The sequence below is a fragment of the Bombus fervidus genome, chromosome 18 (assembly GCF_041682495.2).
Source record: "Bombus fervidus isolate BK054 chromosome 18, iyBomFerv1, whole genome shotgun sequence".
NCBI classification, from domain to species: domain Eukaryota; kingdom Metazoa; phylum Arthropoda; class Insecta; order Hymenoptera; family Apidae; genus Bombus; species Bombus fervidus.
The window spans coordinates 4634293-4662086 of NC_091534.1; the positions used below are offsets into that span (position 1 = coordinate 4634293).

At 34.4% G+C, this 27794-nt stretch overlaps 3 protein-coding genes and 1 non-coding gene across 5 annotated transcripts in view; 2 read left to right on the plus strand and 2 right to left on the minus strand.

Moving 5' to 3' along the window:
• LOC139996450 (fatty acyl-CoA reductase 1-like) overlaps positions 1–27794 on the plus strand; it is a 294969-nt gene that overhangs the window by 139469 nt on the left and 127706 nt on the right. The window lies entirely within an intron of this gene.
• Positions 6619–6737, minus strand: LOC139996773 (5S ribosomal RNA). Its single transcript, XR_011802352.1, has one exon. It is a non-coding gene; the product is annotated as a 5S ribosomal RNA (ribosomal RNA).
• On the plus strand, positions 13375–16089 carry LOC139996518 (PHD finger-like domain-containing protein 5A). The gene is made up of 3 exons (XM_072020877.1): positions 13375–13478; positions 14074–14264; positions 15780–16089. Exons 1-3 carry the CDS (start codon positions 13427–13429, stop codon positions 15867–15869), a joined length of 333 nt encoding a protein of 110 aa, XP_071876978.1. The 5' UTR covers positions 13375–13426; the 3' UTR covers positions 15870–16089.
• LOC141445947 (dynein axonemal heavy chain 9-like) lies at positions 16229–22251 on the minus strand. The gene is made up of 4 exons (XM_074112175.1): positions 22041–22251; positions 19714–19995; positions 19182–19298; positions 16229–16543 (listed from the first exon to the last, which is right to left on the minus strand). The coding sequence occupies exons 1-4, from the start codon at positions 22185–22187 to the stop codon at positions 16229–16231; spliced, it is 861 nt and encodes a 286-aa protein (XP_073968276.1). The 5' UTR covers positions 22188–22251.

Consider the following 27794-nt stretch of genomic DNA (forward strand, 5'->3'; position numbering starts at 1 on the left):
CTAGCCGATAAAATTAAAAAAGACAAAGGAGCAAAAATAAAACGAATTAACCGGATAAGTCGAAAATACTCTCCAGAACTAAAGTTCTCTGACGGAGTAAAGAAACAGACAAAACTAAATCAAGTAATCGAAAACACACCGAAAACGGTAATGTGCCAATTAAAGGACTTAGCCATTTGGGACTAAAAAAAGTTACGAAACTAAAAAATTTGGATTATGCTAATTATCAATCCAGAGTAAATTCCTTCGCAACATGGCCTAATACATATATGAGAAGTAAAGAATTAGCCGATGCAGGCTTCTACTACAACGAAAGGAATAACATAGTTATCTGTCACCATTGTGGAATTGGTAGAGGAAATTGGATACCAGGAGAAGATCCATGGAATCGACATGCAATTTCATCTCCTGGATATTGTTATATAATCGAAGCACCGGGCTGTGAATACAGTAATAATGTAACAGCCCAAGATTTCTATGCAAATTCTGCAGAAGTAAGTAAAAAGAAAAGAAACGTACACCATGAACCATATGTATAATTAATAATTCCAATATGTACTTATGTACATTATATTTATTTCAGGCACCAATAGAAACTACAGTTGAGAATCATGAGGGATCCGATAAGAAAAAAGAAACAAACGAAATGACTCTCGTTGAGGAAGTAGGTAAGTAATAAAAATAAAAACACAGATAGATCATACATTTGTATGTAATCTGTATACGTATAATAAATTTGTATTATATATTATATTTAAATATACTGTTTACTATTTTAGTTGCTTTGGAGCAAGAAAATCAGAAATTGAAGGATACTCGATCGTGTAAAGTTTGCACTGAACGAGAAGCAACAATTACATTCCTACCTTGTGGACATCTAGCAACTTGCCATTACTGCTCTCCAAATTTTACTCAATGTATAATTTGTCGAAAAGAAGTTAAAGCTGTAGTTCGTATAGCTTTTGCTTAATGCACGCACATCGATATATATATAATTATTTACATATATAAATTAGCATGTTCGTATCTCTTATATGAATATACTTTATAATTTTTAACAAATGGCGTACACACATTGAAATGTGCGATAATATGCAAATAGAAACATATTATTAAACTAATCAAATACTTTTATTCTGTATATTTTTGACTTTTCTTTTATTTTAACTGTTACTTAATTAAACATTAATTTGAAATATGTATCTTATCATATCTGAATAAAGGTAACTTTTTTTTTTTTAGTAATCTAACTAATTGTTCCTTGTTTTATTCCCCTTATTGTTAGTAAAATGGTACTGTATTATACATACATATTTCAAATCATAAAAATCATAGCTTACTTTTTCTTTTATTATACTTTCATTGCTTATGCTTTGCTTATAATCTTCTCTATTTAAAAATAGCTACTGCAAGAAAAAGAAAGAGACAAAAACGTTCAACGCTAAAGGAGAAACTATCAAAAGCTAAATCTGATAAACATAACAGCTCATTTTTATCCAGTATACACATATTTATGATTCTAAATTCTGTATGATTAAGTTCAAGTTACATATAATTATTCTATAATTTATTAAATTGGATCAAAACAATATTGCGTAGATAATGGCAAAAATAAATCAGTTAGGTCAAATGAAGAATAGATTTATACATTAAATCAGCTTTAGTATATAACAAATAAAATAATAATATATAATTAGATATAATTAATAAAAGTTAATAAATTCCTTTTATGCCCATTCTATTTCCAAAGAAAACTTCGATAAATTCCTCGAAGACCTGAGCAATAGATTCATAGCTGGAGGAAACTATAACGCTAAACATACGCAATGGAGCAGCAGACTTATCACTGTTGGACCTATGGGATCCAACTATGGGGAACAGCGAGTAATTCCAACATAGAAATTCTCCAACGATTCCAATTTAAACTCTAAGGTATATAATAGATGCTCTGTGGTATGTTACCAACGAAACTATACATCGCGACCTTAAGATACCCACAGTCAAAGAAGAAATATCCAAGTTCAGAAACAGATATAATATAAGAGTTAACAACCACCAAAACTTAGCTCGAAGCATTAGATTCAACTAGAATCAAACATACTATAGACTCTTATGATTCAAATTACAGTACCACACCAAAATAATTTACATATAATTCTCTATGAGAATTGATTGTAAATAGTCTACCAAATAAAAAAAAATAAATAAATAAATATGATTTAGCCAACATACACCGCATTGACTGTGACGTCCTAAAACTGACAAGAAATCACTTTGCTCAAGCTGCAAAGATAAAAGAAAATAGCTTAATTTTCAGTTGTCTATTTCCAAACGAATTATACCAAAAAAATACACTCAAGACAGGCTCATGTACAGTCCGTAGATGCTAGGTGGAGATACAATATGGCTCTTCCGCAAAAAACACAAAAGACAAACACAGAAAAAACATAGAAAAGTATTATTGGATACAGAAATCAAAAAGAAAAGGAGAACCACGAAACGTCACCAGCGTTCAATCTCTCCATTTGTAAAATTAATGTAAATATTGTAACATATTTAAATGACATTCTTTCTCCATCCCTTCCCTACCCTGTCTTCCGCCTCTTTTCAGTCAACCTCAACAGTCAACCTCACAAAAACTAAAAATAAACTACCGGCTTGTTCAGTTTTATCACGAAACTCTCAGGGCAAAAGAAGAAAAGAGGCCAGTATTGTATAAAAGTACCGCTTATGAGCAACTTTCATACAATCAATTATCATAATGTAAAAAACACGTAAATCCTATTCCAAATATTTTATGGCTACGTCATGCCGTCAAGTTTAACGATACTTTTACCAGAGCCATTTCTCAACTGAAATTCTTTGTTTATTGATCATGTAACATACGTAATCTGTATTTTCTTGGGCAATAAATGTTATAATTAAAAATTAAAAAAGAACTCGTTCTCGTCCGATAACGGAAGTTAAGATAAAGAAAGTACTTAAATGGGTGACCGCTTGGGAACTACGTGTGTTGACATTTTTATTTTTCCAATCTTTTTTACTTTCCTAATAATTTATTTTTAATGATCTATAATCCAAACATGAAGAAATAGAAATGTTTTAGTATTACGCGACTAATACCATATATCACACTTTTTTATACACATTTATATTTTTTCAAATATTCGTTTTTTGTACAATAAAAGCAAATAAGAAAATCACTTATTTCAACTAGCGCTTGTACCGCGCTAAATGGACTCGTCTGAAAGCAGTTTGAGAGATGGGATAGAGTTTCGTTTTTTTGATATAAAAATTTGATTGCTCTGTGGGACATGCTAGCAGAGTCCTTTTTAGAGATATTTTTATTTTGTTTGCGAATTCTTGTTTTAGACACAGCTTTATTTTGTGCAAAAAGTACCTTAATTATTCCAAATTTTCTCTTTTAGCGTAGGAATAGTTTTATTTTAGATTGTTTATTTTGGACGATATCAAGCTTTTGTCTTCTATTTTTTTTTTTTTTTTTTTATTGTAGATAAATTAGATAGATTTATTATAGATTTATTATAGGGCTGGAAAGCTGACTTTTGCTTCATTTTTACTACGGATTATTGAAGGGCGGTTTATATTTTTTTTTCTATTTTCTCTATAAATGAGTCGATTTGTCTCTGTGTTAGGTTGATATTGCTGTGGATATTTATGTCGCAGTTCTTTTCGAGCTGATTTTGCAATTTCTCTTAGTTTGTTTCTTTGTACTTGTACCTGGGTCCGCCACTCTGTGCTTCTACAGTTCGGATGTAAGATGTATTTTTTATTATTTATCTGAAATACCAGAGCATTATAGTTGCAATCGTAGTCTATGGTTTTGAGCATGTTATTTGCCTGTAAATTAAAGAATTGTAATTGTGTGTCTCCAAGGCATATGACTAGGTATGAGCCACCTTTTGGGCAAGAGTCAATCCTCTCTTCATGCGTTTTCAATGATTGTTTTAGTTCTCTTAATTGTGTTTGTTGTTCATTTACGGCTTTGAATATGCTTTTTTTGAAGTTTTGGATAAGTTTATTACGTTCAGTTCGGGTATGGTTCCAGAGACTTGGTTTCGGCTTGTTCCTTGTCTAAGGATTTCCGCGAACTTTAACTACGGGATGAATTTGCGACTTATTTGAGCAATGCGTTTGTTTTTATTCATTGCATTTGTTGATATTTTCGCAAAGTTCAACGAGTTTTAGACATTCTTTATACAAAGCAGGATATCCGTAGTTTTTATAGTTCACGCAGTGCACTTTGTCTTTGTTTACGGCGTCTTCTTTTTTGATATTGCACTTGCTTGGTCCGTCCGGCTCCATACAGTTTACATCTTTGATATTGCGTTATGTCATTTTTTTTTTTATTTTTTCCCATTTTACTCTAAAGTAATTTAGACGGTTCATTTTTAGTAGGTTACTAATATTGCTTTGTGGGGATATTTTTTCGTGGAGGAAATCCGCACGGACACCCACCGCTTCTCGGGGGAAGAGCGGGGTGGTAATGTCGGACTCCAACCGACTAAAACCTCCACGATGGCCGTCCCTCTTGCGATCGAGGGGTGCCCGGGAACCGCTGAGGCGACACACCGGGCACGAACGACATCTGTAGTGCTTGCAACTCTGCGACTATCTCTGTCTCGAAGAAGCTATTGTATGGAACCTTTCGTGAGACAGTGTGATGCATCTCCGATTTTGTGTATATGCGTAAAAGGCTATCTTAACTACATTCACGATTTCTTTAGCTTTGTTAAAGTCTGGTGTACTTTGTAGGAATAGCACGTGTTTATCTGCGTCTATTCGTTTAAGATGGAATGATTTTGTGTTTAGAATGTCTCACTGAGTTTTACTGTCTACTTCGAGTCCTGGTGGGTGATGTATATTGGAAGCGGTTTGGCTCTATTTGTGGGGGCTGTGGTGTCAGCGTTCTTCCTTGTAGAGATTACTGGCCTGTCCGGCTTGTGTCTGGCTTCTCGATAGCGTTGTCGCTGGAGATGGTCCCCTTGCGTTGTCCATTTCGCTGGGATACGCCTGGCACGTTGAGGGTTTCGTTGATGATGGTATACCACCTCTCGGTCCATTCATTATTCTCTTTCGGACTTGTGACTTTCCGTCATGAGAGGCCGTATGCCTACTTGCTTTATTCCCTATGTTTTCCTTCTGTTTCCTTATTATTCTTTTATTGTTATTATTTAAGGGTGTTGCTGTGTCCGAGATAGGCAGGACTCTTGTGATTGCAATACGCTGAACCTATTTTTCGTTCGTATTGCTGATAATGGGGAGCTATCTGTGAATTCATGGTTTCGCTTTTTTCGCGGTCCCCGTCCTCTGTTGTGCTTTTCTCTTTGCTTACTTTCCTGGCTCCTGTCTGTCCTTTTTTTTTACTGTACTTTTTTTTTTTTTTACTGTATTTCTTGTTTTTTTTTTTGGTTGCTTCTTTCACTCTATCTACCTTCTTTCCTTCTCTTATTTTCTCGATTGTTTTTATAATTAGCATTATTTATCACTTTTCATTATTGAATATTACTGTATAAATTGACAATCTCACTAACAAGTTTTACGCCTGGTATTTTTGGTCAGTGAGGTCCGACCTACTGATAAGAATCACAGTACTTTGACGACAAAGAACGCATTCAGCTCGGTATGAGCGTTAGTTGAAGTAATCAATTTTGTTATTTAACATCATTGAATAAAAAATATTTACGACATACAATTATGGAGGAGCATAAAAAAGATATGTAAAATCTTGTCTGGCTTCGTTTTCAAGAAAATGGATTGTGAAGTTGAGTAAAGGGAATTTCACAATTGATTTTTGCGAAAACAATGCGGAAAATGTCATTTTACATTTTCTACTTCATTTTCATCGCGCGCAGGGAATCATCGCCCTTCCGTTTGTGTCACAATTTTCGGCACATGTATTTTTGCATTCTTTCAAACGACATACGTATGTATAATGTACATTCTCCAATTCCGAATATTAAATACATGTAACATTATCGGAAAATATAAACAATGCAATATATAAGTAAATATGTATGAGAGAATGATACAACGTATGGTGACAATCGTTTAATGCTAAAAAGATATTTTCTTCACGTATACGACCATAGTTCATTAACACTTAGCCAACCGCGCGCGCTAAAGCGAGCAATACGCTTCTCTGACCACCGCGACCGCACAAGCCAACCTATACGTTGTCCACCGTACATTTTTTCAAGTAACAGGGACTAATATTCACTAATACTTGAAAAATAAAGGAGTCTACAAATTATTCAAGCGGTCAATTATATTTTGCGATGATATTTTTTTACAGTGTGGTATCGTTCGACTATAACTTTACTTAGTCATAACTGATAGTGTAATTTTTCAATTAACTTTATAACCACTAAATTGGTGTATTTTGTTACATATTGTACTTTATAAAAGCAGAAATAGAGTTGCAATTAATTGGGAACAATTCCAGGTAAACGATAGCTGATAATAACGATAACAACAAAAAAGAAAATGCGTTGCTAAAGTCAAAAAGGGAGATTTCCCCGTTCGGTCACTCAGCGATGTTCTTCACAGAGGGTGATCTGCCCGTTCGGTCGGTTAAGTGTTAAGAAAAGTAAAAAAAGCCAACACCACACGGAGTTCCCAAGCGGTCACCCATCCAAGTACTATCCGTGCCCAGCGCTGCTTGACTTTCGTGATCGGACGAGAACGAGTATTTTCAACGCGGTATGAGCGTTGGCTGAAGTAATATGTTTTGTTATTTCATGTTATCGAATAGACAAAATATTTAAGAAAACGTATAAGTATGTACGAGGATAAATGGTATTTTAAGACGTGCATTCAGATATATATAAAATTTCTTCCGTCTTCGTTTCCCAGATAATGGATTGTGAAGTTCCGTCATATAAGTAAGCGTATACTTAAAAAGTAGCGAGTCAAGTGGACGCAACTTCATAATTGATTTTCTAGAAAACCAAGTCTTGTGTCAAAAATTGTTACTTTATCCTCGACTTATCTTTGTATAGGGAATCAGTCCCTTTCGACTTGCACCGTCACAATCCTCTAACTTCCTCGTCCACTTCAATTTTACAACTGTAGCGGCGCTCGGCATTAAATTTTCTAACGATTTCTATCCAGTCTCACGCTACACAATGATACTATTCTTCGGATAAGATGATTGGCAGATGTCGATACATCTTAACACTATATTTTCAGCTAGCCTACAGACCCGCTATAAATCCTAGGATTTGTTTAGCTCATGTTCTTCAAACGAACAAATAGTCTTTGTCTTAACAGTCCCTAAATCTATCACCTGTTACGGGAAGATACGGGAAATCTGCTTTTCACACATACGATGCTTCCCGCCGGCAACTTCCTCAAAGGCGGTTAGCATCCATCTTCAACCACTAACCTAGAAATCAACCAATTAACAGCAATTTCTCTTACTTTCCTAACGACAATTTTCCTCGGCGAATCCGATGATCTCTATCCGTAGACAGTCGTTAGAAATCAGTAGCGAGTCGATAGTCAATAGCTGACCAGAGTTCCGCAACACATCTCGAGGAATCATCATCCGAACTTGTATCGCTCATCGTACGCATTGCCTAGAAGTCGAACTTGTAATCGTGAACCGCCAATAGTAATCGCGAGTTCTACGCAAAGTATAATATCTAGAGTATTCGTTAATAAATATATATTGTTAATTATATCCGAGTGTTTCTTCCGCAACTATCACGACTTATCCACTTCAAAACTATTTAGATTCACTGGATTGCGTACAACTACCAACAGCAAAATACTAACATTCACGGACGACACAACTGTACTAGTCAGGTGACACCGTAGAACGGTTTCCTTGGTCTGAATTATAGTAACTCGGAAAGATCGCCGACATACAGACAATGTCGGCGATAAAGCGCAAATGCTGACAAGCAGAAAAGGTCGGAAAATTCGAATAGGGCTTAGCGGCACTCGACAACAAAAATTTCCAATGGTATCACCGAAGCTCTAGTGCCGACAGGTCTAATGAACTATAGATATCCGTATGGTCCTTTCGACGAATATTTGGAAGAAGGCGTACGTGGCAACAGTCGCGGATACCTAACGAACGCGTGCGTAATAGGGATATCGAGGGACGACAAAAAGAAAGGAATCGGATAAAGAAAACAGTTGAATTGTAAACAAGATGTGAGAATCGTCCGTTGCAATCGAGAGTTGTACGTAAAGAGTCGAAAGCGAGAATTGTTAATAAATATACTGTTAAATACCACCGAGTATTTGTTTGGCACCCTACACGTCCTACTCCAAAATCACCTCAGGGCTGACGGCCATTAATGTATCTCGGCACCGCGGCTGTTGATCCTCCGTTAGCCACCAAAGAATCAAGAGTCGTCAATCGAGAGTCGTTATATCACACTCTGTCCTAATATTCTTGACCGATGCTCTGTTGAATTCACATAATAAACTCTGCCACGATATCTAAAGTCTGAATTTTTCTTACCTTGCTCGTGAAACCTCTAAACCTAAGCGAAATGATTCGAACGACGCGAGGAAATGATCAGTGATTTCTTAATTTGATTACTTCCCGTGCCTTCGACGTAAAACAAATACTCTAATTGTCTCAGTCATATTACTAGCAGAGCGTATCAGAAAAATAGAAAAATGACTAGAAGATAAAAGCAAACGCCAGTCAATTTAATCACATTATATTTACAATACGAAAACGGAAAGCACCTAATGTCCAGCAGAATGATATGCATCTAATACAAACAAAGCATGTTAAATAGTGAGACTCCACTTAGATTCCACTATACTAAATCAATTATAAACAAAATACGGATAAAAAGAAGACAGATGTATTGGCTAACTACTCAAAACTTTAAAGTCAGCATGGAAAATAAACTAACAATTTACAAAACGATAATAAAACCAATTTGTACGCACGGAATATGAGGGGAGAGGCAGCAACAATGAGTCACGTAAATAAACCAGAGTCGCCTCTAAAAGAAATTCAAAACAGTAGTCAACGCCCCATGGTATGTCAGGGACGAGGATATACACAAAGGCTTACAAAAACCAAAGGTCAAAGAAGAAATTAGCAGGTACGCAGAAAAATATAAGGAAATATCGGCAACATATCCAAATCACCTAACTGCTGAAGCGAGTAAAAACTAAACAAAAAAGAGACTGAAAAGAAAACGTCCCACTGACCTCACTAAAGAAATAAAATAAACAAACTGTAAGATGGTATCCTGACTGATGGGAGTTAACCACCAATATGTTACCAAGAAACGAAGTTAGAAAAATTTACCAAATGTCCAGTTGGACAAATTGTGAAGTACAAATTAAATACACTACACAATTAAATACACACAGGGTTAAGTATCCCTGCTGCGGTTTTCCATTCAACTAAATTATTCGGTAAGAGTTTGGAGAAGAAAGTTACCTTTGCATGCAAAGATTCGTTTTTGCTTATTTTATCTTTTAACTAAAGTACCGGGGAATAACTTTCATTGCAAAGAACCGGTACATTCTATTATCGCTAACAAAATTGTGGCATTAGTGAAATTTTTACGAACTCTTATTTTCTCGTTGAAATGTTCCGATGTACTTATAACACTCTCTGCTATTTCTTTTGCAGTTTTCCTACGCGGGTCATATTACCGTCTTATAATATAATTTTGTATCAGTGCGTTCCCTAAATTTTCTATAATCGCACGTCTTTTTATCAAATACGTCGGTTTCAACAGTCGAATAAAATTTTGTCTATACGTTTAAAGGATATAGAAGTTCTTAGAGAAAGGAAGGAGAGCAGTAAGAACAAAGAGAACCGAATACCGCAGCAGGATTAAAAAGAACAGGAACTTAATTTGTACACATTCTGGATTCTTGCATCCTGATATTAACATTCTGCTTAATCTATTTTCATTGTTAAGAAACATTTTAAGCACTGTTTACAATACAAAGATAAAATACGTTATTTAATATACCACATTGTGAAAATAAAGATAGTTTATTTTTGTACTACATATTTGAAATATTGTATTCGTACTGTAGACCAACAACTACTTAAAATGGTATTTAAAATATTTTTCCTATAAATTTGATCCAGCACCGCTCAAGCACAGTTAAGATATTCACACAGAAAATTAAAAAATAGAATAATTTTTAATTATATAAATATCTAACTCACCGGTTTCATCAGTTCCTGTAAACTATTAGTTCGAATCAATTTTACACTCTCACACAAGTTGTGACAAGTTTCACCGTAATTAAAAAAGTATCGTAATCAATATAGAAGTAGTCGAGTAATAACAATCTTTTAATGTTTCAAAAATCATATAGAGTAAATAGAAAAATAACTATTTGCTGATAATATTAACATAATTTAACCGTTTGAGACCCAGGGTTCTTTGAAAAGTCCTGAACGGCGCGATAGCCTCTTAATCGATTGCGAAGAGAAACAAGCGGCACAATAGCGCTCGTCATATCTGTTATTTTTATTAAATAAATCTATATTTTTATATGTGCGTACTATTAGTTTATAAATATTTCAAGTTTTGTTCAGTAAAAATTATTAAGATAGCAATAACATACAAAATACGGTCAATCGTCCGTAGCGTTTAAATTTACTAGGACTTTTCGACACAAAATTTAAACAGCGCGATCACGCTGCTTGGTACTCAAACGGTTAAAGAAATAACGATACGTCTAAAATACGCGTATGTCCGATATCGACGATACCGCGTTCTGTAACTTGTTTCCCGTCGAATTAATCTTGAATAACAGATTTACGAGGGAGAGTAATGACTCAATGCGCGAAGAAAAATTGACAAAGTTAAAACTCGAAAACAAAATATCGAAGAACGAACGCTGAGAAAGTCTCGAATTGTCTTCAACGATTAAGACGAAATTTACGAATGCTTACTGCGGACGATTATGCGATACGAAGCAACTGAAGCGAATGCCGCGACGCGATGTACGGCTGAACGAATGCGATTAAATTATCGTAAGACGATACGAATGATTAACGATATACTCGTCCGCGAACACGTGTCGATGCCGCTCGCATTTAAAAGACTTGCACGAGACGGTTTACTAATCGTTAATCATTAAAATGATGCGTACCTTGCTTGGAGATGCTGTTCCCAACTGAAGATTTCGCATAGGACAGTCCACTGATCGTTACGCCTGATAGAATGATTTCGCTTGCACGAGCGCTGAGAGATTGAAACGGTTCGATACTCCACGTTTAGCGGTTCGAAGGCGCGGAAGCTGACCCTCTGATCGATGTTCACGATTGAACTGCTCGAACGAGATTACCGATACCGTTGTTATACTCGAGCGAGCTCAACAAGCATCGTGTTAGACTAGAAGGCTCAAAAAGGAGGGCAAGAAATACGCACGCTGATTGGTTTACAAGAAAATCGTCAAATGGTATATTCGTCCGCAAGATGGCGCTTACTGCGTGAATACGCCCCAAGTGGGGGGTCCTTCGCGGGAAGAGCATGAACGATACGTGGATGAATGCGAGGCTTCGATGATATTGGGTAAGGGCGGCACTCGACCGCTCGGACCGTTAAAATCCGTCAATTATCCTTACAAGAAATTCATAGCTTAAGAAATTAAAAATACTGCTACGAACGTTGAAGGGAATCGTTTTAGCTATTGAAGTACCATTCTAAAATAGCGCCTTGACTGCGAAAGCGAGCTACAACGAGCAACAACGAGATAAAAGCTACATATTATCCCAAATAAACAATCCAAAATATAACTATTCTTACGATAAAAGAGAAAATGGGTAAACAAAATAAAAAAATATGTCTAAAAAGACTCAGCTGGCATGTTCCCACTGACAAATCAAATTTTTAAGTTAAGTGAACCTAACTCTATCGCTTCCTTCAAACTGCCTCCAGAGAAAGCTCCCCTCCACCAAGATGCAGGTAAAGCGTTGCAGAACATCAATAAAAACATTGGGTCTAGATATTTCATAACATGTAAAACAACGGAAAAGCTATACATTATCGGCACTCACTTTTCCAAAACACACACACACACAACGATCACATGGGTCGAGGATAATTAAACAGAATTATTATCTCTGAAACAAATAAACTGAAAAATAAAATAGAGCGAGACATATCGCTAAATAAGACAATCTTCATATTCTCTAATGAAACGTGTAACCTTGGACAACCCAAAACAACCAGACAGTAAACTAAATAAATTACTTTACCAATTATAGCCAACTAGAAATCATTTTCTCTAAATTAAACGATAAAAAATCATCCGGTTTCTACGACATCCCGAACATTTCGCTCAAACGCTTACCGAACAGAATAAAATGATATTATACAGTGCTGTTTAATAATTTTAAGAGCCATCACAAAAGAAAAAAAAATAAAGATCGCTTCTCACCCTCAAATCTATATATAAATATCCTACCCAACATAAGCAAAACATTCGAAATAGTCATAAATAACCCCCTAGTCTCCTTTTGCACAAAGATAACGTAATCCTAAAAAATAAATTCGGCTTCCTTAACAATCAATTTTTAATAATCTAATGGTAGATCTCAATTGATTGATCTCTTTAACATGTGTTTCTAAGGAACGAATAAGTAATAAGTGCTTCGTTTACTTTGAATATGTTAATATGTTAATTCAACTAACCAAATGAAAGAATTGTGTAAGGACAAAACTAATTGGTTCAACAGGAAGATTCACCTTTTTCTTCCATGGTTGTTCATTCTAAGAAAACCAGAGATGTTAGCCATTAGAGGCCAGCTTTTAAAAATTGTGATATAAGAATTAATCGTTGCTAAAATGATTTTGGTTACGAATAACCAATATTGATGACAGGAATTCTTTTTCGGTTATCGATAACCATTCTAGACGACGGAAATCTTATTTTGATTACCAATAATCATTACCAATGGCAAAAATCTTTTTGATTACATCCGACGATATGAACGATGATAACAATAACAATAACACATATACAGTAAGTCGTACGAAATTACAATTGAAATATTCTTATGCCAGTTGTTTTCTGATCCATGTTCATTACTGAAATAATGAAAGAACGCATTGATGAGAATACAAAAAAATATATAATCCCATTTTAAAAAATCCTGCTTACTAAACAATGTTCAAAACATTGAAAGCTCGAAGAAAAATAATCTTCAAGTAGGAGAATCATCAAGGAGAAACATAATGTTGTGTAATAAATATTGTATATTTTGAATACCATTCCCAAACAGTTATTCGCATATATGCTGAATTGTACAAACCGTCGCCGATTTAAAAGGCACTATAAAATGTAAACAATGTTGAGAATTTTCAAATGTATATGTGACGTATGTTAGAAAAGATTCATGCAATAATTTCGTATTTCGTATACGTTAAAAGAATTTTGCAAATTCTGTGATATGGCAAAACATAATCCAGATTTAATTTTCTGTAGAAAACAACCGGGAGTTGGTAAGATTTATACTCCTACTAGGTTAAATTGCAGTTTTGAATTTGAGGTTAAGTTTGCTTTATTAGTTTTAAGAATACTATTTTTTTATGAAATTCTTACTGAAAGATAAAACAAATTATTTTATTACCGTTACATTGAAATAAATATTTGATTATTACAAATTTTAACTATAATATATTTTCATCAGAAATATATATAGTGATATTGTTACATAAACAAACAAGAAACTTCCTTAATAAAAAATTACATCTCGTTTGTACCTTCATTGTTGATTATATAACAGTAATTTTTCAATACATATATGTATTAATAGTATATGTGTCAAAATTCTTGTATAGGTATATGTATCTATATACAATTTTTTACTTTAACTTCTACCAAATTAATCTTTTATTTACATTGTACTCTATTTACCCAGAAATTTATAAAATGAAGAAGTAAAATTATAATTATTGGATAAATAGATTTATATATAAAAATATTATCAATATCGTACAATTGTTATATGATAATAATAACATCGTGTATACATATATAATTAAAATAGTCCATTATTGAACTTTTTATGATAAAAACCGAATTTTTTATTTTCAGCAGTAGGAAGGTTATGCGAGAACTGTGAAGGTAAATGTGTAATTTGTGATTCTTATGTAAGGCCTTGTACTTTGTTTCGGGTTTGTGATGAATGCAATTATGGACCTTATCAAGGGAGATGTGTTATTTGTGGTGGACCTGGTGTGTCTGATGCCTATTATTGCATGGAATGTACAATCCAAGAGAAAGATGTAAGTTTTTTAAAAACTAATTTAATATGTGTTCTTAAAATATTACGTTCTTTACTTTTCAATATAAAATTATGAAATTTGATTTATTAACCCTTTGCGGACGGGACGGTTCGAAGTCAACCGTACCGTATCGTGGAACCGAGCTGCTGCCGCGATAGTCATTTAAAATTGCCAGCGCACATTTCTGCTTGGACGCGCTTTTCGTTCATAGAAATCAATTTCTAGACATATGTACATGCACATATTCTCCACAGGATAAATAAAATAACACACATATGTGTCTTTTGTTGAGGAAATAGTAGGTTGGTATGATCACTAGTTCCTACATGCTAAGTTGGTACGACTTCTAGCGACATTCTTTTGTCTAGGCGTCGGTCACGTGTTAATTACCTTAGTGTGTCCGGTGTGTTCCATGTTTGTACTTGGTGGTGAAACACAGAGTATACAAAACTAATCTGAGTGAATCAATAAATACCAAACTCCAAAAACCTGTTGATTAACATGTTTTGATTTTATCAGTTGTTTTTACCGAATGTGTACGTGTTTTTCTCTCATATCGACGCATTTACATGGGACACATATATGAGTCGTTCGGCTCTATCAGTTGTTTTCGCCAAACGCATATACCAGTTCCATGGCCAAATTGATGGTTTACGCAGAACGCATACATGCAGCAGTAGTCCGCAAAGGGTCAAATTGTCAGATTGTTAACTATTGTGATTTATATCTTTGTTATTTTTCATTTCATGTCATACTTCAAAGCTGGTTCACGATCTTACTTAATTTTATATATATATATCTATAAGAAAAGTCGAATAGTAAAAGATTTAGAGAAAGGGAAAATTTAAAAATTGATCGATCTGATTGATATAATTATAATAAATGTATAGTTCATTTCTCATAGTTTGTAATTTATAAAATTTGTAATAAAAGCAATTTGTTAATATTTTATACCCCAGCATAAACCCAATATCTTTGTAGCCAGAATTTTTATCTTTTTTTTTAATTACCTATAAATTATACATTAATATACAGACATTTATGATACATTATAATTTAACATTCATATTCTTTAGCAAGAAGAGGGGGATAGTAAGAAAGGAAGAGATAGAGAGAGAAAGGGAGAAATATTTACATGATTTTCTTGTTTATGTATTTAATAAATACTTTAATTCACAACTTCCATTGTAAATATTATGCTGGATTTACATATAAATCTTGTTTAAAACATGTTATCAATTCTTTTTCTTTGACAATGTCAATCGAATAGAGATTGTGCAGCACTACTATACCAAGTATAATGTACTCCAGTAATAAAACTACAACATAGAGTGCTACATTTTAATTTATTTAGACAAGTATTTTCATAAAAAATATATGAAAATATATCTAAATAAAAGCAAAAGTTATGGACAGTTATAGCATATTAAGGAAGACAGAATATACTGACATTTATATATATATGACTTATAATGTGTAGTAATAGATTAAGATTTTAAATTTGGTTTGTTGCAGCGTGATGGTTGTCCAAAGATTGTAAATATTGGGTGTTCAAAGACTGATCTATTTTATGAAAGGAAAAAATTTGGGTTCAAAAAAAGATAAGGACTGGTATCAACAATTTTTTACGCGTGCAAAGTGTTTCTAATATTGCAAATATACAACTCTTTTTTATAAAATTGTAATAATTCCTCCTTTTTAATTTAAAACTTCAAATTCGCGTTCATAGAATCCTTTTGTTACAAAATATGTGTACGAATTAACGTTTTTGTAAGTTGTAAAGGAATCTAAAATAGAGAAATAAACTGTAGTCGTGCGTAGAGAAGCGCTGTACTTCTTCTTTTACATAAATATTATCTTGCATAAAATAATATTGTGTTTTGAAAAATGATATCAACACTCTTTGTCAATTTCGAAAATCTTTATTTTAATTGCATATTTAGTCCATAATTTAATTTATAAAATTAGATTTGTAATAGACTTGCCACTCCACCAAGAATCCACTTACTAGCTCTCTCCTTAGTTCTTAAATTGAACGTCCACACGTAAGTAGGACTTCGCGATCGTGTTTTATATACAGGGCATTCATACATATTCTTTAAATCTTGTTTGTCCTGTTTAATCGCCCTAATATACATTATTGGTTCTTTAAATCGCGAGTCCATGATACATCCTGCTTGAACGTCCCATCGTGCACCTTCCATGTACAATCCGTTTATATATGCGCCTTCTCTTGGTGCTGATCTGTAAAGTTTTAGTGAAAAATCTATTATTACTCTCTGGAATAAGATTTATACAAATTGTAACTGAATTTTGTTAATGATGAAAACTAGTGAGTTTATTTAAATAAACGTACTTGAAATAAAATATTAAGAATATTTAAAAATACAGTTAAGATATCTATTTGTATATACACATTTATACATATATATGTCGAAGATGAAAAGACACCGGGCCTTCCCTCTAGAATTCTTTGGAAAATCCCCAATACTTTAATCTTTAAGTTAACCCGGTTATAATTGTCCGAGATTTGGGATAATGAACTTGGGTTCGAGGAGACAAATAGTCGCCGAACGTAACCGCAGTCTCCGGATGAACGTTTTACCTAATACAGGTATAGAATAATCGTATAGCTCTCCTTAAAAAGAAATAGTTATAAGGACACTTGACAGTAAACATTCCAATGGTCTTTGCCCCGGGGCTCGCCACACACAGACCCTATTCTTCGGGCTCGATGATTACCAAATGTCGATGCATCTCCACAGGACATGTTCAGCTAGTCTGAGGGCCCGTTATAAATCTTAGGATTTAGTTAACTAAGGTCCTTCAAGCGGACAAACAGTCTTTACTCTAACAGTCCTTAAATCCACCACCCACTACGAGAAGATACGGGAAATCTGCTTTTCTCACGAATGACGCTTCCCGCTAGCAACTTTCTCTCAAGGGCGGCTAGCATCTTTCTCTTAACACCGATATAGAAATCGATCAATTAACAGCAACGTCCATTTCCTTCACTTTCTGAACGAGGATTGTCCTCGACGAATCCGATCATCTCGTACTCTGAGACACACCCCATCATAGTTTTCCTCTGGAGTATCACTGTGACGGAGAGACACATTCTCGTGCAATCTCATCAGCGAAAAAAACAACGTCTTTACGATCAGTGAATATTTCACGTCTTTAACAAAGAGTCCGACTTAGACTTCGGAAGAAAGTATATTTGTTATCCCGTTGATCGCGGATTCGTTATCGAACCTACGGCCATTTCTATTAGTGTTTACTTATCGCGGCCACTCGCCAATCGTGTAACATCCATATTTGTGTTAATAAACGTTACATCGATTGTGTGACAACGATGAATAATTGCGGTGAAGACTCATTACACGCCCCTAACCCTAATCTTAATAATAACCCGACATATATATGTAAATTTGCCTTTTTAACAACGATTAACATATTAACAAAGAAATTTGTTTAATTGATATTTGTACTTAGTTACGTTTTAAATTATTTAATAATTTATTATTAAAACATATATTGACTTAACATACAATTATTGAAGAATACAATTTACGAACTTTGCTAATATTATCGCTAGTAAAAAGTAATGCATAACCTTATTAGTAGCTTTTCTTAATTTAATTGCAGGTTACAAGGAAGACAGTTATAGTACGTTTTAAATTATGCCACACTTGCGAGATATATTCCAAATATGTCTTAAAATTAATACTCTTTAAGATTTTTTAATAATTATAAGTTATTACATTACACAAGATATCGCAAACATTGTTTTTTGCTTCTCTCATTGTTTCAACCTTTACAAATCTTCGATCCATAATTTCTAATTTAACGTTATGATCCATTAAGATTTAAAGTCACTTACTGTTACGCCACGAGGCTCTGCAGAGATCGTATTTCCAACCGTCGCTCGCGGTCCTCCAGCGTCGCAGATACATCCTCTTATCTGCCCGACGAAAAATATACATTGTATCGATGAGCGCATATTTGTCACCAAATAACGAGTTCTGGAACCGTCGATCTCGGACCGTTATTTTCTAACGAAGAAGTCGGCCTACGTGATTGTAACATCAACTACACCTCGATCTACATCAAAGACCGGGCCGCGCTTCGGAACCGCTGATGATAGAAATAAAGATGCGGCCGCACTCGGCGACAGTGTATGTCGGCGAGGCGAAGTGCTCAATGAACCTTCAATATCCCAACGGTCCTTTTGCCGAATATTCGAGAACGGCTAACAAACGCGTGGATAGTGGGGATATTGAGGGATGACAAAGAAAGAAACAAATCAGTTTTTAAAGGCGGAATTGTAAGAGCTTCAGTCTTAAAAAGTCGCTCCTAGAGTTCGGAAGTCAAGTGTAAATCAAGTGTGACGAAATAAATTCTGTCTTTTTTATGTTTTTTTATTATTTTTTGTGTTTTTTTATTATTTTACGTGACATGATCATCGGCGCGTGCGATGGCGTGATCCGAGCATATGGGGGGTCGTCTCCCCGAAAGACAAAGAATCGGTCTAAGGAAGTCAGTCTCAATCGAACACTCTAACCGATCAGTCTCTTTCGACAACTGTAACCGCACAGTCGCATCCGAACAGTCTCATTATAAAATTCACACCGCATACATAAAAAATCGAATCTATTTGCTATAAACATTAACTGTATCTATCACGAAACAATTTGTGGCGCTTCTATTATAATTTAACTTATTGTTAAAAATATATGTTATATTAACCTGTTAACACAGTGTTAATTTCAATTAACCACCCCTGTTATCCTAATCGAAACACGGGGAACGACTATTTCGCGGCGTCGATTAGCTGAATCGTAGCGAGAATTTACGCCTCTCGCTGACACGTTTTCCTCGCGACCGCGTCTCTCCGCGAACGGTCGTAACACTTACCCTATTCCATCCTTGCGCCCCAAATTTTCGACGTTCTGCAAGTACAGCGTGGTAATAACAAAGTGCAAATAATATTGCTTTGAATTCGGTTTCCTTGCTGCAGGACTCCAAAGTTTCCTACGTAAAGTTATCCAACGCTTTGTGGATGTTTGCTTGTATTCGTTGTATTGGTTCGTTAGTGATCTTTATGGCTGATTCTAGTATACCCTGTGTCAATGTAAAGAACCTTTCATTTAGTAATTATTGCTTTTTATCGATATTATCTACTTATTGGCTAAAGTATCACTTATATAATAAATTAGGGACAATAATAGATACCTCAGAAATTTCTTAGATTTTCTTAAAGCAAAAAACAGTAAGAAATTAGGCCAGTTACTGAAAAATATGTAATGCCGACCGCGTTAGTGAAATTCCGACATTAGTGAAATACCATATTACCGACGGAGGGTTAAGGAATATAATTAGTACATGTTAGCTTTATTAAACCTGCATATTTTCTTTTCCTTTTTCAAATTACACAATTGTTTATTACCTGAGGTATTATTGATTCATGAGGATCAGGACTGGGTTCCGCACTAATGAACAATTGATAATCATCATGTGGATTCTCCGAGCATTGTTCCATTTTTTTTTCTAATGTAGGCAACCATTTCCTCACCAAATGGACATTTTGCAAAATTACCCAGTGGCCTTCGTTCGCCGAAAGTTCTATGGCTTCTTCCGCTATGGGTTCTTGACCTTGACCCAGTGACACATTATGAAAATTTCTTCCTCCAAAAGTGAAACCCAATTGCATTCCCAGTTTTTCGACGTCCTGAATTTTTATCGTTGTCGTTATTGTAAATACATATTCCATGTGATTACGTTGATTTTCGAAACATGTTTTTGTATAATTCATTAGATATCGATAATTCTTAATTTTAATTATCGTCGATTAAGGTTATAAACTGCTAAACAAAAGATATGTCGTCAAAAGCAACAGAGTATAGGAAATGAGAAGGGTATGAAGGTATTACAATTATATTGCATTAAAGAAAAATTATTAAATGTTGTACAGTTTGGTTATAGGGTTATTGGTTGTTCTATCTCATGACTTTGGTAGATGATCCTACACCTTCAGATCGGTGGAGATTTATTAAAGAAAGATACCGTATAATAGAATTTCAAAGCCAAATTTTTTGTATTGCATCGTGTAATGGATATCTAATGGATCACGTAATATCAGCAAGGAACCATGGGTCGCAAATGAATCGTTTTTTTGGAATATGATCTTAAAGTTCCATTGGCTCTCATGTTGAAATTACATTAGAAAATGTTTACATTTCCCAGTTAGATAAAAACTAAGTAATGCCATATTAAAGAACAAACAGAAAGGTATTCCTTTGAATATATGATAATCTACGCTAAATAGAATGAAGCATCTAACTTCATCATTTCAAACATCATTACAAAACGATTTACTTTATGGAAAAATCTTAAGCATAAAAATTGAATAACGTTGAAGAGAATACGATGTGGTATGTGGAATTGCAGAAACGTTAACTACTCTTCGATTTCTATGTTTTCGAATATGTTGTAGAAAACGATATTTCAAATAAGCTTTTCCTATATAAGAAGTGAATTCGCTTAGTTTCCGGGATATTCGCGAAAAACTACCGATATCGCTACAATGAATTCTGTGTCTGCAGTTGTGCAACTGTGACAGCATATGCGTTAGTTTGGTTACCGATTGCCGGTCACTTATCTTCTCTTTGAAAACGAGGGTAGGGCGGGTTTAAAGGCTTCGTGCACAACGTAAACATGCGAGGCTGCAAGAGTCTGTTATAACTGGTAACTTATAGCTCAATTAAAAGTGAATATCATCAATGTATTGGTTCAAATATTAAATAATTAAATAATTGTTAATACACAGAAGATAAGTGACCGACGACTGGCAACCAGACCGACGCATACGCTGTCACAGATGAACAACATAAGCAGAAATACAGTATAATCGAGCCGGTAGTTTCTTACCAATATATTGAAAATTAAACAAGTTCACTCCTTATACACAATATAGTAAATAGGTAAAAGTTGTTTAAAATATTTCTGCAACATATCCAAAAATCATAGAAATCCGAGGATAGATACCGTTTCTACAGTTTCACCCTATATAGCGTTATATATTGCATACAATATTATACGTATATATTATTATTATTATAAGTTAATAGTGCTATACATTAGATAAATAAATAAATAAATAAAAAATCTTCAATAAGGACTCCTGATGTTCTATCAGCAAAATGTCGTTCAGTCGCGCACGACTATTTCGTACGTGTGCATAGCACGTATAGATATATGTATGCCTTCCATATACTTTGTACTCGCAGAATCATGTCATAACTTCGCTGTTGCGCGCGTCTGGTCGCGAATGGGAAGAAGAACAAAGAGTAAATTTCGTTTAAAGGATCTTGCTACGGAGTGGGGAAAGCAGTGATGCCTTTTAATAAGCAGATTGTGAGGGACCGCACGATACTTAGCCCAGAAGCTTGGAGACGGGAAGTACTTAACAAAACAGAACACAAAAGATTTTTATGAATCTTCAGTGAAATTTTCTTTTTCTTTCCTGAGGTAAATATTTCTTTCATTAAAGCTGGGAAACTTTTACACAGTTTATTCAGACGAATCTTGATAAGCTTTTGGAAGCTATCCCAATAGACTATAAACAAACCACTGGATTTTTGTCTCGATTGATAACACGACACTATATGGTTGTTAATAACTAATAAGCCGATGTGATATTATGTAAATAAAAAAAAAAATTATCAGATCTGTCATGCATAAAAAATGTTTGTAGCTATTGAATAAATTTCTTACCTTCAACGGATCAACGCCTGGAGAGAGAATGAAAAATATAGGCGTGATTGAACTGGTTTCTTCAAATGATTTATGAAAAGGTGGAGATCTGGATTCAACAAATTTTGAACCAAGCTTTTCTTCTACGAAGCCCCTAAATAAATCCATGAAATACAATATTTTAAACGATTTAAGGAAAAAGGAAATATTTGAACTTGAAGTAATACCAGGTAGTATACAGCGTGTTCCCGCTATACTTAGTGCTCTTTTTTGATGCTCAGATTTGTGAGATAGATAGAAATGGAAATTAATGAATTATTTCTTATACACGCTACGATAGGATGAATAGATTTTTGAAATGATATTGTTTCTACGAGAATGTTAAGATTATGTATGTTTTTTATATTTATCAATAACGTAATACTAAAACTTTTTCTTTCTCCCATAGGAGTAAAATAATTTGTACTAAATGCATTAAATAAATACTCTTAGTTTGAATACTCTTCGAATAAGACATTTTTTGCTTCTTACACGTTAAAATACTAAAAAATTGAGTATCATCTTTTTACACAAGTTTTATACGTACATACTACAATGAAACTTCTATAATATTTAAAAAAATGCAAATATACTGTTCAAGACCACTGAGTAGGTAAGGATTTATGACACTGCTGAGCGAGACCTAAGAGTCTAAGCCCGAAAACACTTCAAGAGTCAACAGTGTCATAAACTACTGGGTAAAAGAAGCAAACTGTTATCCTTCACCCCCATCTTGAGCGATCAACAGCGGGACAGATGCGAAGAACCAGGTCAGGAGCTGTTCTCTTCCGTCTTACGAAGTTCAAGAGTCGTAATTTGACCGTGTTATGACATTTGATATTTTATTATTATTTAATTTGTACTTTACAATTTATCCAGCTGGACATTTACTAAATTTTTCTAGCTTAATTGCTAAATAACACGTGGATGGCTACCCCGAGCAGGATACCATTTACCAGTTTGCTTATTTCATTTCTTTAGCAAGTTCAGTGGGATGTTTTCTTTTCGCTCGTGTCAGTAGCCAACATATTTGACTGTGTTGTCCTTATTTCCTTGTTTCTTTTTTTTTTTCTTTTTGCGTACCTGCCGATTTCTTCTTTGACCGTTGGTATTTTTACCAACAAAATTACTGAATTATAGTGATTTGACAAGTTTGTTGTTTATGTCCTGTTCGGAAACTCCATGTAGTTTCGATCGCTGTGGTTCTCGTCGTTTTAGGAATTTGCGGTTGTGTTTTTGGGCTCGGGAAGTGTCGTTTTGTTTAAAGAAACGCCGGTGGTGGTCGGCGCCGATCCGTCAAACACGACTCGGAGCTTCGTCGTTTGACTGAATTCCTTGATTACGCCGTGATGTGGCAGATAGTATTCCTCACCTGATTGGTGATGTGATGTGATTTTTGTCATGTGACCCAATTCCAGATACTCCCGAATGACCGCTCGATATGCGGCTTCGAATTGTCGGTTTCGTTGGAATTGGTGATGGAGAGAGGCGAGTCATTTCATCGCCATTGTCTTAGGTATCGGGATCGTTGATCGATCTATGGGTTGATGAGGGATGGATGTCGAGATTGTCGGTATGACAAGGAACGTTAGGGTGCGTTGGTAGCTTTTGTTAGTAGATGTGATTGTGGCTGTAACAAAGCGATTTGAAGTCATTGATAAGGTATCCAGGGCTCCGATTGGGACAGAACATTTATGTTGAGGAATTCTTAAAGAATTTGCGAGACGCTCGGTCATGAAATTCATGCTGGAGCCGGTGTCTAGCAACGCTCGACAGCGCACTGGCTGACCTCGGTCGTTTAATATGTTGATGCGTGCCGTGATTAATAGATCGTTGGATAATGAGGTGGACGAATTTATGGTCGGTGAGTCGGTGTCCCTTGTTGCGTCTGTCTGACTTTGTCATTGTGTAGTTTGTCGTTGAGTATTGTTTTGGCTCTGAGTTGGGGTTAGGTTGGCGTTAGGAATAAGGGGATCGCCCTGCTCGTGGTGTCGATTCGTGCAATCGTAACGGGAATTTAAAACTCCCGTTAACGCGCATCAACGCGACCGGGTCTCCCCGCGACAGGACGAAAAAACATAGATAAAAAATTAGCGACACAAAAAGATTTATTACCTTTTATTACTTATACATAATTATATACATAATTATACATAATAATGTTTCTATTTGCATATTATCACACATTTTAATGTGTGTATGTCATTTGTTAAACATTATAGTGTATTCATATAAGAGATATGAATATGCTAATTTATATATGTACATAATTTTATATATATATAGATGTGCATGTATTAAGCAAAAGCTATACGAACTGCAGCTTTAATTCTTCCTTGGCAAATTATGCATTTCATAAAAGTAGCGGAGCAATAACGGCAAGTTGCCAGATGTCCACAAGGTAAAAATGTAATAGTCGCTTCCCGTTCCGTGCAAACTTTACACGATCGAGCATTCTCCAATTCCTGATTTTCCTTCTCCAGAGCAGCTAAAATAGTAAACAGTATATTTAAATATAATATATAATACAAATTTATTATACGTATACGGATTTCATACAAATTAAAGAATGTATGATCTATCTGTGTTTTTATTTTTATTACTTACCAATTTTCTCAACGAGAGTCATCTCGTTTGTTTCATTTACACTGTCGGATCCCTCATGATTCTCATCTGTAGCTTCTATTGGTGCCTGTAATAAATATAATGTACATAAGTATATATTGGAATTATTAATTATTGGCAGACGATTGGCAGTCCTTTAGAAGCATCTGGAATAGTCAGTTGACAACAAGCGTGCATGCGAGTAGGTTTACGAGGTCTTCGGAGTATAAGATATGTGTTTAACTGTTGTGTGCTGAATAAAGTGAATTATTTGTATTTCCGAATCCCTCCTACATCTTTACAATTATACATATGGTTCAGGGTGTAAGTTTTTCTACTTACTTCTACAAAAGTTTCATGGAGATCTTGGCCTGTTACATTGTTAATGCATTCACAGCTCCGTCCTTTGATTATATAACAACATCCTGGAGACGAAGTCGCATGTCGATTGCACGGATCTTCTCCTCGACTCCAATTGTCTATAGCAATTCCACAGTGGTGACAAATAACCATATCATTTATTCCGTTGTAGTAAAAGCCAGCATCGGCTAATTTTTCACTTCTAATATATGTATTAGGCCATGCTACGAATGTATTTAATCTCGATTCGTAAGTAAGATATTTCAAATTTGCTAGTTTGCTAACTCTTCTTGGTCTCAAGTAGCTACGTGATTTAATTGGCACATTACCGCGATGTTCATGGCGGACAAGTGGGCACTCTGGACAATACATCTTGTGAATTAGCACGGGAATACTATACTTTGTCCACTGACTTATCTCCACTTTACACACAAAACATTTGACTGTAGTCGATATGCCTGTATAAAAGAATCCTGCTGCTGCAAGTCTGGCAGGGTCAATGGAACATGATAGAGGCCAATTTCGAAAAGTCGAGAGTCTCGTTGTTTCAAAACGAAGATCATGTTGTTCTTGAATGCCACGCAACTTCGATGAAACCCACGACAGTAGATTAAACGTTGGCATCGAAAACGGAAACATTTCTGATATTGACGACGTCGTACGAACGAACCACACAAACTATTCCACCCTTACAGTAATACTGAACTTTGAATCCTAAAACTTTGAATCCTTGCTGCTAGTACGTGCCTATTTTATAGTATTATCCCTACCACAATACTCCTTCATCACACTATGAGGCACTGTGCGGAGTGCGCAAGTTGTCGACCAATCAAATGTCACTGATGCTCCACCCCTTACCGTACCGCCCCTTATGTACCGTCCTGTATTATCATTGCCTGTATATAAAATAATAAAATTATTTTTACAAATAAGTACACAATTTTTTCAATATGTGAAACATCTCACACAGGCTTTCTGCAGGAAAATTCAACCGTTTCTAACAATTTATTAATTTATTTTGAGATAAAGTTCTCTCGGGATGCGAATAGTAAGACGCTGTAGCATTATGTTATATTATATATTACCTATTATATCTTGTTATATATATATATATATATATATAATATATCAACTGATTTAGGTAAACAATTAATGTATTGTGTGAAAATATATAATGTTGTTATATCAGTAAATTCTTTATTATTGTTCGTTTGTAGGCATGTTTGTTTTTGGATTGGCAGCTGCAATAAATAAAGATACGTTTGAAACTATATATGAAGCATGTCCATCAGCACTATTGAATTCTCTAAATGATGATGTTACACCATTTTGCATTGCTGCTATGAAAAATGTTATAGCATATTAGTATTATTTCTTATACTAACTTAGTACACTTAAGAACACATATGATACATTTCTATTTTTACTTATAAAGATACATTTACATACATTTACATATTGCCTGTAAAATTGCTGTATTCTTGATGTGCGATAATACTTTATTATTAAGTACACTTTCTTTTTTTTGCTTTAGGATCATGCGGAATTGAACGCACATTTAGACAATCACTCGATTCACTATTTTTCATTTGATCTAACTGATTTATTTTTGCCATTGTCTCCGCAATATTGTTTTGATCCTATTTTATAAATTATAGAATAATTATATGTAATTTTAACTTAATCATACAGAATTTAGAAACATAAATATGTGTATACTGGATAAAGATGAGCTGCTATCTTTATCGGATTTAGCTTTTGATAGTTTCTCCTTTAGCGTTAAACGTTTTTTGTCTCTGATCTTTTTCTTGCGGTAGCTATTTTTAAATAGAGAAGATTATAAGCGAAGCATAAACAATGAAAGATAAAATATATCTTACAAAGAAAATGTTGAAAAAGATACCACTTTTGTCTTAGCATAAGAATTCATCTTTCGAATTTTAAAGTACTTAAAAATTGTTCTTTCCTTTGATACAGTAGAATTTGGGTATCTTGATGTATTATCTGTGATAAAATTATTTTCCACGTATTGTATAAATGAATTTTGCATAGTATTGAAACATTGAATACGTATGAAATTTGTTTTATAATTCAAGTAATTACAATTTTTAGGTATATTTGTAAAGGTATATTATTATCTTAGTACCACTTTGATCTTCTTTCACATCCTTGTCGTTTAATTTTGCTCTCACATTTTCATGAAATTGTACATTACGAATTTGATGAATTTTAGTTAATTGCGTTCTTAATGCTGTAGCAGTATTCACATCTTTTGTCAATCCATCTACATATTTATCGGAAAATTCTAATTGTGAGATATTATTACCCTTTTCCTTAAAATATGTACTTAATCCTCTGTCCTTTGGTGATGCGTTACCTGATATTATACTTAAAGGTTACTGTATATAATAGAAGAATAGATTTTATTTACGACTATTGAATAGAAATTATTAAATATTCTGTGTAACTCACCGTATCAATAATTTCTAATGGACTGCTTGCTACACACATTCGAGGATATGTAAAAACTTTAGATTTGGAAATTGAAAATTTAATTTCATAAAATAAATTCCATGTTTATTTTTTGAAAATAAACAATATCCATACTAAAATGTTATACATATTGTTACGTCGCGCGAGATGGTCCGTGCGAGGTCCCTCACGGTCTGGCCACCAAGGCCTACCCCTCATTACACTTACCCGCAATAAACCCAAGGAACCACCATAAACCGAATATTCGTAGCTTAACTTCTATTCATATAAGTATTTTCG